Source organism: Pantherophis guttatus, chromosome 8 (genome assembly GCF_059756535.1).
Source record: "Pantherophis guttatus breed Tessera chromosome 8, ASM5975653v1, whole genome shotgun sequence".
In the NCBI taxonomy this organism is placed as follows: domain Eukaryota; kingdom Metazoa; phylum Chordata; class Lepidosauria; order Squamata; family Colubridae; genus Pantherophis; species Pantherophis guttatus.
The window spans coordinates 11,699,359-11,718,543 of record NC_142070.1 but is presented as its reverse complement, the minus strand read 5'-3'; the positions used below and the strand labels follow the sequence as shown (position 1 = coordinate 11,718,543).

At 41.5% G+C, this 19,185-nt stretch overlaps 1 protein-coding gene across 5 annotated transcripts; it reads left to right on the top strand.

Moving 5' to 3' along the window:
• The first annotated feature begins 6,701 nt into the window (after positions 1 to 6,701).
• On the top strand, positions 6,702 to 18,413 carry LOC148112550 (placenta-specific gene 8 protein-like). Of its 5 annotated transcripts, none has more exons than XM_087875020.1 (5): positions 6,702 to 6,809; positions 9,897 to 10,054; positions 11,624 to 11,745; positions 13,372 to 13,496; positions 14,871 to 18,413. In XM_087875020.1, exons 3-5 carry the CDS (start codon positions 11,637 to 11,639, stop codon positions 14,973 to 14,975), a joined length of 339 nt encoding a protein of 112 aa, XP_087731146.1. In that variant the 5' UTR covers positions 6,702 to 6,809; positions 9,897 to 10,054; positions 11,624 to 11,636; the 3' UTR covers positions 14,976 to 18,413. The 5 variants fall into 5 exon arrangements, with proteins under 5 accessions (XP_087731146.1, XP_087731148.1, XP_087731149.1 ...); XM_087875022.1 differs by having other exon boundaries at positions 9,897 to 10,096; XM_087875021.1 differs by lacking the exon at positions 6,702 to 6,809 and adding an exon at positions 6,816 to 6,913.
• The last annotated feature ends 772 nt before the right edge of the window (positions 18,414 to 19,185 follow it).

Sequence of the window (19,185 nt, the reverse complement as noted above, 5' to 3'; positions counted from 1 at the left end):
TAACTATGGGTTATATGCAGTGGTAGGATTCAGCCAGTTCGCACCACTTTGGGAGAACCGGTTTTTAACTTTCTGAGCAGTTTGGCAAACTGGTTGTTGGAAGAAATCATTAGGGCAGAGAACCGGTTGTTAAGTTACTTGAATCCCACTACTGGTTATATTTAACAAAGCAAAATTTCAAAATGAGCATGACAAATATATGAACATACCAGTGATGAAATTCTATTTTTTTTTACTACTGGTTCTGTGGGCGTGGCTTGGTGGGTGTGGTGTGGCTTGATGGGTGTGGCAGGGGAAAGATACTGCAAAATCTCCATTCCCACTCCACTCCAGGGAAAGGATACTGCAAAATCTCCATTCCCACCCCACTCTGGGGCCAGCCAGAGGTGGTATTTGCCAGTTCTCCGAACTACTCAAAATTTCCATTACCGGTTCGCTGAACTGCTCAAAATTTCCGCTACCAGTTCACCGAACTGCTCAAAATTTCCTCTACCGGTTCTCCAGAACCTGTCAGAACCTGCTGGATTTCACCCCTGGAACATACCCAAACTGCATATTACTACTCCTAATAATAATGTTACTATTGCTAGTTTTATGATAGATTTATAGACAGTATGATCACCCGATCACTCCATCCATTACAGAATTATGATATGAGACATCTTTCAAATAGATTGGCAGACAGCATTGATATTCTATAAAGCTCACACGTTACATATCAAGACTTCCACAGACAGAGCCCTCATCAGAGTTTTCTCCAGACTCCAGGACTCCATCCCAACCTCCTCACTGTCCAAATCTGCTGCCAGATCCGCTGGTCACTGGTGGGCCACAACATACAGCTGATAACTCAGTGGTATGAGGAAGGACCCAGGATTCAAATTTTGGAATTACTACATACAAAGGCCAAGATCTTTAGGTGTCTTTAGGTGGGTGATGTCTTGTACAATAGGCATGGATTCCTAAATACCTGCATTGAATCTATTAGTTTAATCTTCTTGTCTGCTTTGTTGTGCAAAGCATAGAACACAGAATAATAGAGTTGGAAGGGACCTTGGAGGTCTTCTAATCCAACCCCCTGCTCAAGAAGGAGACCCTATACCGTTTCAGACAAATGATTGTCCAGTCTCTTTTTGAAAGCCTCCAGTGATGGGCACCCAAGACGTCTGAAGGCAAGCTATTCCATTGGTTGATAGCTCTCACCGTTAGGAAATTTCTCTTTAGTTGTAGGTTGCTTCTCTTCTTGGTTAGTTTCCAACTATGGTTTCTTGTCTTGCCTTTTCGTGAATTAAACGGAGAATCCAATTTCCATACATGTAAAAAACTAAAGTTTAACATCTATGCATACATTGATAATCTGCCTGGAAGAAAGAGGAAGCTATGTAACTTCTCGTTTTCTCCTGATGATTTTATTGCTGATAACGGTTCCTACTCAACCGTTCCTACTCAGTTCCTATTTAACAATAGGAAAGCACTAATTGTTTTCTTTGTTGTTAGGAAATGGTTAGTGTTGAGTTAAGGGGATCCTCTCAGGGGTGAAATCCAGCAGGTTCTGACAGGTTCTGGAGAACTGGTAGTGGAAATTTTGAGTAGTTTGGAGAACTGGCAAATGCCACCTCTGGCTGGCCCCAGAGTGGGGTGGGAATGCAGATTTTGCAATATCCTTCCCTCAGGAGTGGGGAAGAAATGGGGATTTTGCAATATCCTTCCCCTGGAGTGGGGTGGGTATGGAGATTTTGCAATATCCTTCCCCCAGGAGTGGGGAGGGAAAGGGAATTTTGCAATATCCTTCCCCTGGAGTGGGGAGATTTTGCAGTATCCTTCTCGTGCCACACCCACCAAGCCACACCCACCAAGCCACACCACACCCACCAAGCCATGCCCACAGAATCTGTAGTAAAAAAAAAATTGGATTTCACCACTGGATCCTTTTATGTATTAACTTTCTAGAGAGGATGAGTTTGAAAGATTGGAGGTGAAGCGTTTGAGATGAAGCTATCATTCAACCAAGTGGGGAGAAAAATATGTATATATGGAAGATTCCAGAACAAGCGTATTGAATTACTCTAGATTTCAGAGGAGAAACCTCTGCACAATAAATATATTTGTTAAAAAAAAGAAGTTGGAATTGAAAGAGATAAATATCTCCAGAATTGTTGGGACTTACATAAAATGTAATAAAACCGTTGCTGGAATAGATGCCACAGCTCAGAAAGGTTCCCTCAAATAAAGGAGGATGCCATCATAGTTAGCAATAATGAATATATTAATAAGAGATGCTTCCAAAACTGAAATACTGGTCCAAATGAATAAAATGGATTATAAAAGAACACAATTCTCAAAGTCAGGACAAATAGAAGGGAAAATTCATGAGCTCCTGCGAATTCTTGTAAGAGAAATCTGAAACTTCGATCGTCTCAAAATATATATGTAATATATTCTCTGTCCCTGTCATGCCTCCAGCATAGAGTTTGTGTATTTTTATTGATGTTGTTCTTTAACATGTATTGAGCTCCATCTGGTGGACAAACACAATTTTTTAATTGTTTGGAAAGTTGGTTTTGGTGGTGTTAGAGCACCCCATCCTCCCATCATTCTGGAAAAAAGGTGCATCCTGAGAAGCCAGACTCCATTTTGTAGCATTCTGAGGTAACAGAAACATCTAGAAGAGTCCAGCTTAGTCCGTGACACATGTTCTTCTGAGGACAAAATCTATATCCCCTACCTGGCATCGCTGTTTCACCTCATCCTGTTCTTTGATAAAGTATCAAGATCTACGTTTATAGTCTCGCTTATTGAAGTCTACAAGGATTTACCTACATATCAAGCTACACACAGGGTAACGTGTAGTGAGGACAGAACAGTCCCAGTGGCTGGAAAATGGGCAATAGGAAACCAGTTTTAAAATGGGATTCAGAGAATCCAAGAAACTGCAGGAAAGAACACCTTCAGGACAATTACTCCAGAAGAACCCTTTAGTTTATGAAGAAAAGAGGTTCCATCTCACTAATGTTTTTCATTTTTTTCAGGATGCTGTCAAACGGCTGCCTTCAGATACAGCCTTTTGAGATTTTCAAAAGGTTTTCAATAAAGCCTAACATCAAGACTCTAGAGCAGGGGTGAAATCCAGCAGATTCTGACAGGTTCTGGAGAACTGGTAGCGGAAATTTTGAGTAGTTCGGAGAACCAGTAGCAGAAATTTTGAGTAGTTCAGAGAACCAGCAAATACCACCTCTGGCTGGCCCCAGAGTGGGGTGGGAATGGAGATTTTGCAATATCCTTCCCCCAGGAGTGGGAAGGGAATGGAGATTTTGCAGTATCCTTCCCCTGCCACGCCCACCAAGTCACGCCCACCAAGCCACACCTACTGAGCCACACCACGCCCACCATGCCACGCCCACAGAACCAGTAGCAAAAAAAATTGGATTTCACCACTGCTCCAGAGCAATGTATAAGAGTCAGGGTGTCCCAAAAAATTGTTCTGGAATGAAATCTCCTAGCACAGGTGTCAGCAACCTGCGGCTCTGGAGCCACATGTGGCTCTTTCACCCCTCTGCTGCAGCTCCCTGTCAGTCAAAATATGCATCACAACTGCCAATGTGCGATACCTGCTGACATGCAATTTATTGAGCTTTTCAAACCCTGGTAGGCCAACCATGGATAAATCCAAGAAAAGTTTCAGAAGAAAACAGAACGTTTAATTCAACTACATATGCTAGTTTTGTGGCCGCTCAAGAAATAGTCAGACATGGGAAGGGTTTTGTGGCTCCCGGTGTTTTCTTTTCTTTGAGAAACTGGTCCAAATGGCTCTTTGAATTTTTAAGGTTGCAGACCCCTGGCCTAGCACCTAGCAAGCTAGTCAAGCCAACTATGTCAGGTGGTTCAGACTAAAAAGGATATGGATGTGATCTCAGAGTAAGTAAACAAGGGTAAAATGGTGTCATTGGGAACCAAGAAAAGAAAAAAAAAAGAAAGAAAAAAGGAAAGAAAAGGAAAGGAAGAAAAGATAAGGAAAGGAAAGGAAAGGAAAGGAAGAAAAGAAAAGAAAAGAAAAGAAAAGAAAAGAAAAGAAAAGAAAAGAAAAGAAAAGAAAAAGAAAAGTTTTCAAGGAAAAACAAAGAAAATCCAGTTGCCTTTTGAAAAAGCACCTTTAAGACAACCATGACCTGGATGACTGAGAATCACCATAGCAAAAAGAAAAGAAAGAAGAAGAGAGGAGAGGAGAGGAGAGGAGAGGAGAGGAGAGGAGAGGAGAGAAGCACCTGGTGGTGTGTAAACAAGAAAAGGATCTTGCAAATATCAATCCAATTATCAAATGACCTTGGAAGACAGGAGGACGACTAGGCAAAGGTCAGATAAGAGGCATCTGAGCCCACAGACAAAATGGGGCATGGCAAACATCTTTAGTGTTTTTTTTCTTGGACTAAAGGTGGGGAGGGTAATTGCAGACTGGGAAGATTCTGTTAATGCAGCCTTACAATAAAGAGAGAACTGGTACTCCTGCATTTGATTCTTGTCTGGACTGCCCTGACACAAATACTCTATTAAGGATCCTGAGGAGGATGTCTTGTTGCACGTGGAAAACAATGCTATCTTGCTTCGTGTTCCGAATATTAAATTAGGCCGTTCACCAGCTTTAGAAAATCTGGAACGATTTCGATACTTCCTCACAAAGTGCAGGGCAGTGAAGACATCATTCCTGATTCCATCTCCGAATAGATTTTTCATAGGCCAGAAGACGGTACAGAAACATGGTGTGAAAAAGCCGATTTCCACACAAGATCAAAGAAAGACAAAACATTTTTTAAAAAAATTCTGTATAGAAGCAGAAGGGGACGTCTCTTGGGTTTCATACCCAAGGAACCTGCTGGAAATCAGTTTGAGTTATTTGTATACAATTTACCACAGGAGACAAAAATAAGAGAATTGCTGATTGATTACAAAGTTACATGACAGACGCCCATTCTCACAAAGCAAAGCTATCCCATAATATTCGATTAACTTCTTACTCCTATTTCCTTACCATATAATTTGACTATCCCTTGGTGTGTATATTTACTATGCTAATAATAAACTTTGCTCATTTTTGGATCCTTGTCTGAACTGCTTAAGCTAAATATCATGCCATCTTCCTTAATTCCAGTATTGGGCTCAACTACATTTGTAGCCACTTATAGAGTGGCCATCTACTCTGGTTCTTGCTGACAGAAAATGTTACTTCTTGCAGGCAAATGCATGGCTAATCTAGCTGAAGTTAATTCAGAGTTTAGGAAAGTCCCTATTATTAATAAAAATTAGAAAATTTCCACTTGTCCTACATTATATATTCACGTTTAAGAGTTGTTTTTGAGAGCCAGTTTGGTCTAGTAATAGTTAAGGCACCAAGTGAGAAAGTAGGAGACTGGGAGTTCTAGTCCTAGTACCTTAGGCATGAAAGCTGGCTGGGTGACTTTGGACCAATCCAGTATGCGACAACTTGGTGCGGTCAACTCACCATGGCCAACTCGCTGTAGGACAACTTGCCATGACCAACTCACCGCAGAATAACTCGCTGCAGGACAATTCAACAATTCAATTTGAGTATTTAAAAATACCGTATTTTTCGGAGTATGAGACACACCTTTTTCCCGCAAAAAAGAGGGTGAAAATCTGGGCGCGTCTTATACTTCGAATGTAGCGCCCGCCCAGCTTCTCAAACTTTATTCAGAGGCTGAATAAAGCATCAGAAACGAAGCTTCAGAAAAGAAGCCCCCAAACAGAGCTTCAGAAAAAAAAGCCTCCAAACAGAGCTTCAGAAAAAAAGCCCCCAAAACAGAGTTTCAGAAAAGAAGCCCCCAAACTTCTGCTTTCAGAGGCAGAAAAGAAAGTTTTTTTCTGAAACAGAGTTTCAGAAGTTTCAGAGCCAGAAAAAAAAGCAAAAAATAAAGCAAGGCACAGAGCTCACAACCATGGAACCTGTTGCTAAAATTCACCTCTGGGGACAGCTGATTGGGGATATTCCGGGAGGCCGATCTACCTGCCAATCAGCTTATTTTCCTCCCCAAAAACTAAGGTGCGTCTTATACTCCGGTGCATCTTATACTCTGAAAAATACGGTAATTTTAAAAATATTTAATTTTTTTGTCATTCACATTTCGTTTTGTATTTCCTTTTGCATACTTTCCTTAATGATTCTGTTCCACCATTTCTTCGATATTAGTGTCACTGTTGTCCTGCAGTGAGTTGGCCTCAGAGAGTTGGCCATGGCAAGTTGACTGCTTTGAGTTGGCCACGCCGAGTTGTCCTAGACCCAAGCCAATCACTAGGAGATAGTGAATTCTAGTTTCACCTTTGGCATGAAATCCAGCTGAGTGGCTTTGGGTTAGGCACCCTCTCCCATCCCATAATCAGGTGACAAGCTGGTCAGTCAATTCCTGTCACAATCAATGGATCGACACTTAGGTTGATCTGACAAAAAAACCCCAAAACATCTAACCTTGTGCTTGTGGGAAAATGCTAGGAAGATTTTTTTTTTTTAAAGACCTATCTTCAATGAGCAGAAATCCACTTCAGTATTTTTGATCTGCAAGTACTTTTCTTTAACATAAACATCTAATTACTTTGCTGGGAAACTGCACAGGTTTCCAGTTGCTATGCTGAAATACCTCTGTAATTATCTTTTGATTTGACAGAGAACACACCACAGCTGCTTCTAAGTGCTTGGTTAAGTGGCAACTGTGTCACCAAATGCACCGCTCTGTACTATTACAAGCTAATAGGATCTAAATAGGAAGACTTGAAAATTTGGGAGCTCCCTGGAAAACAAACAGGTGGGTAATCTGATCATTAATTTTCGACTTTTCCAAATTGGAAGATGGTGACAAGAAAGGGTTCCTAGCAGAAGACTTCTAACTCCTCCAAAGCATTATCACAGGTCAGAAACAGAATTAATTTATTTGATTTCCCCCCCCCTTAATCCGATTTAGTTGCCAAAGATGGACTGATGCAAACTTGCAGAAGGTGCTGAGAATTAAGAGGATCAGAATACAAGGGAACAATCTGGCACATAATAATGGCCCACGTTAAAATGATGAGGACGGTTTCATGAAGTAATTCAGTATTGTATTTTTAATACGTACTACTAATCATTTTGGAATGAACCTTAATATGACTTGCTTTAAAACCCCATTAGCTTTGGATCACATCTATGTTGTAGGCTATTGTTCTCAATGTCTTGAAAATAGATTTTCATATCAGGGAAGTTTATAAAAACTTTAGAAAGTATAGCTATAGAACTCAACATATAATTGTTTTCCTGACTCAGATAGAGTGAATACCAATTCTCCAGTCTCTAGTCTTACTTTACTATCCTTTATAATTGCTCCCTCTGATTATCACCGAGTAGCGCTTATTTCTAAAATTTCTTAGATTTGGGGGAATTACAAAGCCAGACATTTTAATGGGCAAGGTAACCCTTTTAATAGGTTTCATTTGAATGCAGAGTCAAAGGCACAAACATGGCACGGGTCTGCAATTTGCAAAACAGCATGCGGGTTTTTTTCCCACAAGGAAGAATAATTTGAACACATGCACCTTCAGTTTCTCCCACATGACTCTTCAATTTACCTGGCAGGGTTTGCAGTGGGATATTTAAGGTTTCCATCCCGGGCCAGCACTGTTCAACATCTTTATCTATGGAGATTCTCAATCATCCAGATCATGGTTGTCCCAAATATGTTTTTTCAAGAGGCAACTGGACTTTCAACTGGAGTCTACCAGTCTACCAGGGGCATCGTTCCCTAACCCTGTCATATGTAGATGGTTAGCTGATGCCTGGTTGATTTTGTCTTTATTTGGAAGCTAAAAATAATTTCAGGTTAGGAAACTGGCTGGGAACCTTCTAGCACAGAGGCGTCAAACTCGATTTCATTGATGGCCACATCAGGGTTATGTTTGACCTCGGGGGGGGGGGGTGTAAGTGTGTGTGTGGCCAGGGTGGGCATGGCCAGCTCAATGTCACTTGTGTTGGGGGCACCTGTGGGGGCCTGAGCACTCTGCCAGTGAAAACGGGCTCCTGAGCTCCGTTTTTGGCTGCGAAGGCCTCCTGCAACCTTCTGCCAGCGAAAATGGAGCTCGGGAGGGCCGCCCGCCCACAGCTTTACCAAGGTCCGTGTTCCCTGGCAGAGGCACCGTGGGCCGGTCCTTCACTGTTTCTAGGGTGGCCCCATGGGCCAGATCTAAGGACCCCGCAGGCTGGATCCGGCACCCAGGCCTTCAGTTTGACATCCTTGCTCTAGCAAAAAATAGGATTGGAGATAAGCAATAGACTGCAAGTTTCTCCTGAGCCATGAAAGCCAGCTGGGTAACTTGGGCCAGGCTCTGTCTCTTAGCCCAATCCACCTTACAAGGTTGTTGTTTTTTTATGGGGAAATGGGAGAAGGAATGTGTGTTGCATGTTTGCCGCCTTGAATTATTTGTAAAAAAAAATAATAACAAAGGCAAGATACAAATCAAATAAAATGATCAGAGGTATTGGAAGGGTCAGAAATAGTGAGGGATCTGCTATTTGACTCCTAGAATCTGAAACAGGAAAAAGACAGAAATATCAGAATTGTTTCTAAAGACGGGACAAGGAAGAGTCGATTTAAAGATAATTTCTACGCATTTTCATCTAAATCGAGTTTCATTCCTCCTCCTACCATTTCTTTTGTTTTTTTCCCTTAAGTTTGTTTTTTTTCCCCACTTGACTGAAACAAAAATTACTTCCTCATTTTAAAAAACTATCTAGCCAATTGTCTAGCAGGGTAATCCCCTGTCAATTTTAAAACACAAAAGCAGGAGTCAGCCAGTGGGCAGAGTTTATTATAGCTTGGCAAAGAGAAGCCAAAAGAGGAAGAAGACAGGGAAAAAAAATGCTTGAAATCTTGCTTTGTGTGATAAAGCAAAGAAATATTGGAGTAGGATTCATATGCTAATACAGAGAATTCTCTTAAAGTGAATAAAGAAAGAAAACCAGAGACTTTTCTTTTGACTTTAATGCAAAAAGACTTGGAAATTTTTTTTTGGAACTTTGGTATCATATATGTTGATGGCAGCAAGTTTACTTTACGCAGAGAAATGGAAGGTCACCTCAATCCCCACAATGGATAAATGGCTACAAAAACTGATGGAGTTAGCAGAGATGGCTAAATTGACTGTTTTGATCAAAGAAAAAAAATACAAATACCTTTATTTCTGCTTGGAAACCGCTGCTGGACTTCGTGCTTGACGCAGGAAAAAAAAATGAAACTTTGATTTTGGGTTTTACCAATCAGATAGATTTGTTGTTATAGAAATTCTAGTTTATACTATTATGTAACAGTAAAAAGTTGAGATTAGATGTGAATGCCTTATTCTACTGCACTAAAGGGAGTCGGAAGTTAATGCCTTTTTTTTTCTTTTTCCCCTTGCTTTCCCCCACTAACCATTTCGCTTTTCCTTCCCGAATTTCCCTACTATTTACTTTTGTATTCTCTTTGCATGCTATATTATAAAATATTAAAAATTGTATAATAATAATAATAATAAAAGAAATCTTGCTTTGCTGGAAATTTTTCTGCCTTTGCTTTTGTATTTATTCTAACCTAATAAAGTTTTCCAAGTTTTTATCTCCCTGGATCAAATTTGCTTGCTGAGAGACCCTCTTGTGAAATTTGTATTATATTTCAGAATGTGAATCCACTTTTAAAAAAAAATTGGGGGGAGTAGATTCAAAAGTAACACAGATATAAAGGTGACCATTTTTACAGAGGAAAGCTAAGGAGAAATTAAGCATTTCATTTCTAGTTCTCACCCTTACATCTTCCCAATGTCTAAATTTTGAAATGCTTGTTTATTTTTATTTATTGAATATCTATGCTGTCTACTACAATTTAAAGAGGAGAAACAAGAAGAAAACACAGTTTTTCTGTGGCCGTGAAGAATCTCTGCTGCTTGCAATACAGGGGATACAGCACCAGAAGGCAAGACAGGAAACGATGGATGGAAACTAATCAAGGAGAGAAGCAACCTGGAATGAAGGAGAAACTTCCTAACAGTGAGGACAATTAACCAGTGGAACAGCTTGCCTTCAGAAACTGTGCGTGCTCCATCACTGGAGATTTTAAAGAAAAGAGACTGGACAGCCATCTATCTGATGGCTAACCTTTTACATCACCATGTGCCGGCCTGCGTGCCGGAAATAGCACACAAAACCATCCCACCTGGACCGCGCGGCCTTGTTGGCCTTCACGCGCACAGGAGCACCAAAACCCGGAAAAGCAGCGTTCCATCATGCATGTGCGAGCCAGCACCCAATGTCCGGTTTCTGGCACAGACGCACGCCCAATGAACAGCTGCAACGTAAACCCGGATGTTTGGGTGCTGGCTCATGCATGCGCAACGGAACGCTGCTCTTCCGGGTTTCGGTGATCCCCCATGCGCGACGGCCAGCTGACCGGCACGCATGTGTGCATAGGAACGCGGAAGAGGAGCCAGCGGGGCCGCGCATCCCTCGCGGGATGGTTCAGCGTACCGCTTCTGGCACACGTTCCATAGGTTCGCCAACATGGGTATAGGGCAGTGATGGCTAACCTTTTTGCCATCGTGTGCCAGGAAGGGGGGGGACATTCACGTGCACGCATGCCCACACCCATAATTCTATGCGCCCTGCCCTGCCCCTGGGCACACGACCCCTCCTCTCCCGCTCCTGGCACGCGATGGCCCAGTAAGCCCGTTTTTCTTTCTCACCTGGCTCCAGATCCTCTCTATGCATCTGGGGAGGGCAAAAACAGCCTTCCCCACCCCTCGGAAGCCCTCTGGAGGCCTAAAATGGCCCGTTTTCCAAGTTTCGGTTGGACAGGAAGTGACTTTTGTGCTGTCCCCAGCCTCCAGAGACTCCTAGAGAGGCTGAGAGCTGAGCTGGCATGCCAGGCAACATGGCTCCGCATGCCACCTGTGGCACGCATGCCATAGGTTCGCCATCACGGGTATAGGGTCTCCTGCTTGAGCAGGGGGTTAGATTACAAGACCTCCAAGGCCCCTTCCAGCTCTATTCTGATTGCTTGGTTGATTGATTGATTGATAAGACACTCTGCAGATATTAAAATTTGCTTCCATCCCTTACAGTTGTTCCTATAAGACTATTTGTTAATAGTGCAGCATGGAAAAGCACCTTTGGGACAACCATGACCTGGATGATTGAGAATCTTCATAGACAAAAAAAAAAAGGGAAGATGTAGGATAGAAAGTAACACTGTCATACTAGAATACTAGATTGTCTTTGACTATCAGCCATAGGACAGAGCATTGCTCTGCTTTCAGAAAGTGAGATAAGTCAATGGCTTCCCAGCAGCCACCCAGTTTCAAGATCGCAAAGCTGAACTAAGGGAGGAAGCTGAACTAAGGGAGGAAGCAAATGACAGAGGGCAACTGGACATTCAGTATGGCTCTGTCCCAGGTTGAGAGAAAGATTCTCACAGTACAAATTTGTGTATCTGAAAACCCTCATCCAGAATCCAATCTAGCAACCAGATTCCATTCAGTGGAGTTGGGACTGAAATCATGATCTACCCAGCCTGTTCGTTTATCTCTTCTCTTTTTGACTCTCTTTTTTTCTTTTTCTTAGAATATTGCCCACAATGAGTGTTCAGCCAAAGGTTGTCACTCAGCCACAAGTGGTGGCAGCCCAGCCCAAGACAAACAATTGGCAAACGGACTTATGTGACTGCTTTAGCGACTGTGGAGTCTGTAAGTGACCAGGCCAATAACTGAAAGTGGGGTTCTCAAAGCCTTCTTAGGAACTTGGGAAGATTGGGCTGAATATCCCTACAGACTGGAGAGGTTGCAGAAATAAATTATTCTTTATAATTTGAGCAATGGATGTTTAATTATTGAACAGCCCCCTGGATTGGAATTAGGATGGCGAGATATAAAAGGAGACACGTCTTCTATGTTATTAAAAGTTGTGTGTGGAACTTTAAAGGAGATGTCCAGGCTGAGCCCGAGGGTGGGGTCAAAACGCACCATCAGTTTGGAGTTGCTATGCTCCAGGGGTGGGTATCACTTATCTTTGTTACCGGTTCGCTCGCACATGCTCAGATCATATTTGATGACATTCGGGCAGGTGGGCGGAGCCTCCCACCGCTGCTGCTACCGGTTCTCCCGAACCGGTGCGAACCAATAGCAACCTACCACTGCTATCCTCCCACAGGAGATCTAAATCCAGCCCCTTTCCCCATGAATTCTGTTGACTCTTATTTAGCGCCAATCTGCCTTGACCATTAGTAGCTCAGATTCTGGTATAAAGCATGAAGTAAACTCTATTGTGGCACCTGGTTTCTTGTGCCTGATACTACACAACTGAAGAATTATGCTAAAATGTGTTTGTTTGTTTTTTAAAGAAAAGAATATGATGTTCTCCTGAGGTTTTGAATTTTAATTTTCATAAACTTGCTGTTTTCAGAGCTTGGTTGTTTTCTTGCACATATTTCATTACCCAGGTAGGGAATATGATCAATGCTAGGACAGCATTCATGCTAGTACTAAAGCTGTTACTTACTTGGGTAAAGAAACATCTGCAACAAAACAACCAAGTTCAGAGAACATCGAGGACAAAACAGCTCACCTGTGAGTTACAAATATTCTCTTCTGTTGGTAATTGTCAGGCACAATTAATCAGATCTACGTAGGAAGAATTCAATTAACTATTTTATTACTGTAGCTATAACATAGGAAGACTGGTGGTTTGCACCTGGGTCAGACTAGATAAGGTTAAACAGGAGCCCTGGTAGTGCAGCAGATTAAAGCACTGTTATTAACATCAGCTGCCTGCAATTACTGCAAGTTCAAATCTCACCAGGCTCAAGGTTGACTCAGCCTTCCATCCTTTCTAAGGTAGGTAAAATGAGGACCCAGATTGTGCGGGCAATAAGCTGACTTTGTATAAAATATACAAAAGTATGAAGGCTATTGCTTAACGCATTGTAAGCCGCCCTGAGTCTCCGGAGAAGGGCGGCATATAAATAATAATAATAATAATAAAAAACAGCATTCAAGGAAGATCAGACTTCACTCTCTTATGCCCATGTAGGGATTCCAGATTAGTTCCCTGTTTGATTCCATTCCCTGGCTCAGCCAGTCTCTTTCCGACAGTAATTTCCTTAAATCTACAATGGAGTGTGCTATTAATTTAATGCGATTTGTACATCAGTTTTTTTCAGCCCTCCCCTCTGCTATGTCTTAACTAGCATTTTCATTTGCAGTTTTGATGTTGCAGAAATAGCATAATTTGCAGTTTCTGGGCTATAAATCTTATGACATTCAACACTGTGCCAAAATATTTCTACAGGGTTTTTTTTTTCTTCCTCTCTATAGGTCTCTGTGGATGTTTCTGCTTCCCTTGTTTGTCATGCCAAGTTGCTACAGCTATGAATGAATGTTGTTGCTGTGGCGGAACTGTCACCATGCGAGCTGTTTACAGGACAAAATACAATCTCCCTGTAAGTAGATTATCTTGCCTAAGACTAGACAAACATCAGGTTTATAAACTCTAGTTAAAAAAACAAACAAACTGGAATCTTAAGAAATACTTGTGAAATTGGAGAGAAATACCAGCTCAGAAACGGACGGGGGCAACCAACTTGCTGTGGGATAACTTGTCATGGCCAACTCATCACGGGACAACTCACCAAAGAAAAATTCAACAATTCAATTTAATTATTTAGAATAATTATTTTAATTTTGGTCATTCACATTTCCTTTCATCCCTCCTTGATCATCCTTTCTTCAGTGAGGGTTCACTTCAAGGATTCTTTTCCATCCTTTCTTCAATATTAGTGTAATTCTTGTCACATTGCAAGTTTTCCCGCAGTGAATTGGCCATGGAGAATTGGCCGTGGCGGGTTGGATGTGGCGAGCTGTCCTAGACCCGCTCAGAAAGGCAGCACCTACACAATCCAGAAATTTGTGAGGAAAGAACCCTGACCTGAGAAGTGAACAGATAGTTCTTTCATCTGTTATCTGCAGCCGACCATAATCTTTCAGAATTATGGGAATGAAAATAAAAATGGCACTTGTTCAATGTCAAACATAACCGTATTTTTCAGAGTATAAGACACACCTTTCCCCCCCCTAAAAGGGGGTGAAAATTTAGGTGCGTCTTATGCATTGAATGTAGCCCCGCCCACCAACTGGCCCCCACCCTTTAGCCTCTGCCTCCCAGCAGTTACCTCCTTGCAGCAGGCAGCAAGAAGAAACAGCTCCTTTCAGCTGCAGCACAACCTAATTAGCACAAGTTGATTGGATCAGCCTCCCGACTGTCAGCTGTTTTGCTCTCAGATGTTTTGCACGGGCTTCTGCTGCTTGCTGCAAGGAGGTAAATTGCTGGGAGCAGATTTTTTTCTTCCTTGTGCTAATCAAGCTATGCTGAAAACGAAAATGAAAGTAAAACAGGCTGTTTGCTGTTTGCTGCAACGAGCCAAAATTGCTGGGAGGCAGATTTCTTTTTCTTGTTTTCCTCACCAAAAAAAGATAGGTGCGTTTTATACTTTGGTGCATCTTATACTCTGAAAAATACGGTATCACATCTACCTGACCCACAAGGATGGGAAGGCAGAATATGTTACAAGTCCCGTGGATTAAGGATTGTCATCTGTGGCACCAATGAAAAAAGATATTCTTGGTGGTAGCCCCTCAGTGCCCCCTTACCCTGCTGCTTTGTAACTTTGAAGGGTCACTAAACAAACTGTTGTAAGTCAAGGACTGCCTGTATTTTGCCATCCAACACAGAATTAGCTTTTCATGATTCCATATCTCTACATCATGATTTTATTGAAAAGGTTATGGATCCATTTGGTTTCTTTTCTTTTCAACAGGGATCCATCTGTGGGGATACCTGCGTTGTGGCGTGTTTCCCAGCTTGTTCTCTCTGCCAAGTCCAGAGAGATATCAAAAAAAGGAAAGAAATGGGGATATTCTAGAAGACTTCATCCTAAGCTCTTTTACATTCATCCTTTTTTCATTACAATTCTGAGAAGTAAGATGCAGTATAGTAGCTTGTAGGAAATACCATTATTTAAAGGCACCCTTGCTTTATAATTCTAAGCATATTCTTAACTCCGAAGTTAAATTTTAGTACTGATTCAAAGCTCAAAATCCAGTCACACAAAAACCTGCTGTTGTTTGTCCTGTCTTGGCTTGATCTCCCTATTTCATTCAAAATGGAAAACAAAACCTTTTGATTGCAGCTGCTTTTAAACAATTAGAAATTTTTAAAAACCGTACTAGACCTTTGAAGATTTATCAGTGTATCTATCATTCTGCCGTTCCTATTTTAAGGCTACTGGTGATTTTGGTTTGCAAGATGTAGTAACTGGAGAATATAAGGTAAAGTTACAATCTAGAGCCATTACCCATAACTAGCCTACCTGGAACTGCTTGTTGTCCAGATACGAGGTACTAGAATTATTGTGATTCCCAGCCATCACAGCTTTAATTAAAGGAGATATAAAACAACATATATGGAGAACACCATTTTAAGAAAAACTAGTGTATGTGATTGTTTAGTTAGTAAACTTTGTTGTTCTTACTCTCCTAGCTACTTTCCTAATGCTGATGTGGGAAATGCTAGGCAGGCTGGAGGGAGGAGTCAAGTAAGGGCCTAGCTTGGAGTCCTTGAGCAGCCACAAGTGCATAAGCTTGACCTCCCCCAAGATTCACGAAACCTTATCTGGCTATTCCCACAAGCTGTCTAGTGAGGTTTATTTATTTATTTATTTTATTGAATTTGTTTACCGCCCTACTCCCAAAGGACTCAGGGCGGTGAACAGCCATAGAATAAAACATATAGATACAAAATTTAAAATAAACTAAAACGAATTAAATAATTTGGCTCTTGTAATATAGTAGGTAGACCATAAAGTTACTGACTTTTGTTATTCCTGAGTGGCTCCGGATGGTTACACCTGACAGCTGGATCTCTGTCCATTTCCACCACTATCATGGAGCTTCATTTCACTGAGACCATCATATATCATAGTAAAATTAAAGTTCTTTTACTTGAAATTCTTGAAGTAGATTTACTCTGATTGTTTACTCTGATTGTCCCAAAGGTCTATTTTTCAAAAGGCAAGTGGACTTTATTTTTTTTTTCCAAAAGCAATGGAAGAACGAAGTCCAGTTGCCTTTTGAAAAATCACCTTTGGGTTAGGGCAGAAATATCAATTATGTCAAGAAACAATTGACCTGATCTGCCATTTGTTCCTCTCTAGTAATTTGACTCTGTAACCTTGATTGTCTACAAATCTAATGATAACATAATCTGACTTTGCTCAGGGCCTTTATCTGCTTAATAAAACCCTAACTACAGGTACTCCTCGACTTAGGACCACAATTTTGCCCAAAATGTGGGGTGGCTAAGTGAGACATTTGTGAAGTGAGTTTTGCCCCATTTTATGACCTTTCTTGCCACAGTTGTTAAACGAATCACTGCAGTTAAGTTAGTAACCCAGTTGTTAAGTGAATCTGGCTTCCCCATTGACTTTGCTTGTCAGAAGGTTGCAAAAGGTAATCACATCACCCCGGGATACTGCAACCGTCACTAATATGAACCAGTGGTCACACATCGAAATATAAATCACGTGACCAAGGGGATGCTGCGACAGTAATAAGTGTGAAAAATGGTCGTATAACTTCAAACAGTCACTAAACAAATTGTTATAAGTTGACCACCTGTATTGAAGAACTGGAGGCATGCTCGTTCTAAAACTATCCTTGTATCTTTAAACGCGCTGTGAAACTCACAGTAGTAAAAGTTACGTGGGCAAAAGTATAAAACATATCCCAGAAAATTTTGTTGACTACTACTTCTCAGATCTGCTCTGGCTGCTCTGAGTTTTCCTTTCAGCTGGTGCTTCTTGGTTTTCTTAAAGGGGTAGGGCTGACTTAAGTCTTTTGGCACTGCTTTAGTGGTTCCTGGCACTGTCTTTTGGGGTGTACTTTCCACACTACCTTTACAATCCCTTAAGCTGGTTTTACTATTAGCAATACGTGCAATTTTGCTTAAATCCTACCTTTCTTATAATTCTAAGCCCTATTACATTGGTCCCTTCAGATGTATGATTCCTACAAAAATAACATTTAGCTATTATTGCTTGTCTTACACGCCCAACCATCCTTTTCCTTTTCACACATTAATTCTACCTTCATTTGCTCATTGTGAAATTTGATTCACATTCTTTCTCTCCCGATTTTTTTCCACCATAACTTCAAGCAGTGGTGGGATTCAGCCAGTTCGCACCTATTCGGGAGAACCGGTTGTTAATTTTTTAAGCAGTTTGGAGAACCGGTTGTTGGAAGAAATCTTATTTTGATTTTTTCCACTTTACAGGACTAATCCTGTAAGGAAGGCAGGAAGGAAACATTCTGGTGTTGTTTCTAGCCTAATCTTTATTGCCCTGCTTACAGAAACTGCCTCTCTGGTTAACCCTTGTTACATTGTAACAGCTAAGGCAAAGCACCCATCAATGTGAGTGATCTTGAGTTGGCAATGCCCACACAGTCACATGACCACCGAGCCACGCCTATTCAGCTGGTCATTAGAGCAGAGAACCGGTTGTTAAATTATTTGAATCCCACCACTGCCTTCAAGCCAATTTCTTCACAACTGTGTGGACCGGCCCCTGCAGTGCCTTTTCTCAGCAAGATTTCCGAAGTGGTTTGCCATTACAAGTAGACCTTGACTTACAACCAAATCTGGGACTGGAATTTCTGTTGCTAAGCAAAGGCAGTTTTCAAGGAAATCATGGCTGATTTTACGACCTTTTTTTTTTTTGCCAAGGTTGTTAAGCGAATCGCTCCAGTTGTTAGGCGAATCAGGCTGTCATTAAGTAAATCTGCTTCCCGCATTGACTTTGCTTGGTGGAAGCCACCTAAGATGGTTGCAAATGGGGATCACATGACCAGTAAAATATAGTCTGGTTGCCAAAGGTCTGAATTTTGATCACATGACCATGAGGATATTGTGGTTGTTATGAGAATTGGTCAGGGGTGGGTTCTAAATGGTTCTGTGGGCATGGCTTATTTTGTGGGTGTGGTGTGATGGTCATGTGACAATTCTTTAGGATTTAGCAGAGGTACTGGTCTACCAGGCTTTTAACTGCTTGCAGAGCTGTACCGGTCTACCCATTTATTTTTGCAGGCACCGGTCTACTCATTTGTTGTTGGAGGCACTGGTCTACCCATTTATTTTTGCAGGAACTGATCTACTCATTTGTTTTTGGAGGCACCGGTCTACCACCACACTGCTTTTTAACACTGATCAGTTGTAGGGCGGCCCTTTGAAGCCCCACGGCAAGAGTTTAAACAGTTTTTTTACTTCTAGCCAATCAGCTGGGACTCAGGAGGCAGCAATAGATTGGGGGTGGGGCCAAATAAAAGGTAAGAATAACAGGGGCGGGGGGGCAGGGGGGGCAGAACCGGTTCGGTGACATCATATCGTCACTGCTACCGGCTTGGCGGAACCGGGAGGAACCCACCACTGGAACTGGTCATTAATCACGTTTTTCAGTGCCGCTGTTAAAATAGAAAAATGAGGAATTTCACCCTTGAATAGCACCAGGTTATTAATTGTGTCATTGTTTAGAGAAATGTTGAATGGCACAATAAGATCGAAGACTGCACCTACTTGGGTTGGCAATGTGGCATAAGATTGATCACCTTATCTGCTTCTCATGGAGAAAACAAGGAAATTGGATTGTTTTATTCTTATGTGCATAGTTATGTGCATATGTTATACTTATGTGCAACTATGCATAATCATGCATAGTTGATGAATATCTCGATTGTATATCTGGATTATAAAAGTATATAAACCTGACTGTAATAGCCCTTCGGGGTTCAGACTTTGCTTGAATTATCGTTGCTGAAACTTGCGCAATAAATCTTTCCCTTCAACAAAGAGCTGGTGTGGTCTCTTTTCTGTAACACTGTAATTTTGAAGGTTGCTTAATCAACGGTTCTAAGTCAAGGACTATCTGTGGTCAGATTCTGTGTTAGAAGGGTCAGAAATGGTGAGGGATCTGCCATTTGACTCTTAGAATCTGAAACAGAAAAAAGGCAGAAATAATCAGAATTGTTTTTAAAGACGGGACAAGGAAGAATCTATTTAAATATAAATTCTAAGCATTCCCA

What these genes read in the sequence shown, in the direction of transcription:
- LOC148112550 (XM_087875023.1), top strand. Translation starts at nt 11,637, where the DNA reads ATGAGTGTTCAGCCAAAGGTTGTCACTCAGCCACAAGTGGTGGCAGCC. An exon ending in CTTTAGCGACTGTGGAGTCT is followed by an intron (nt 11,746 to 13,371) that starts GTAAGTGACCAG and finishes TCCTCTCTATAG; the next exon opens with GTCTCTGTGGATGTTTCTGC. An exon ending in GGACAAAATACAATCTCCCT is followed by an intron (nt 13,497 to 14,870) that starts GTAAGTAGATTA and finishes TCTTTTCAACAG; the next exon opens with GGATCCATCTGTGGGGATAC.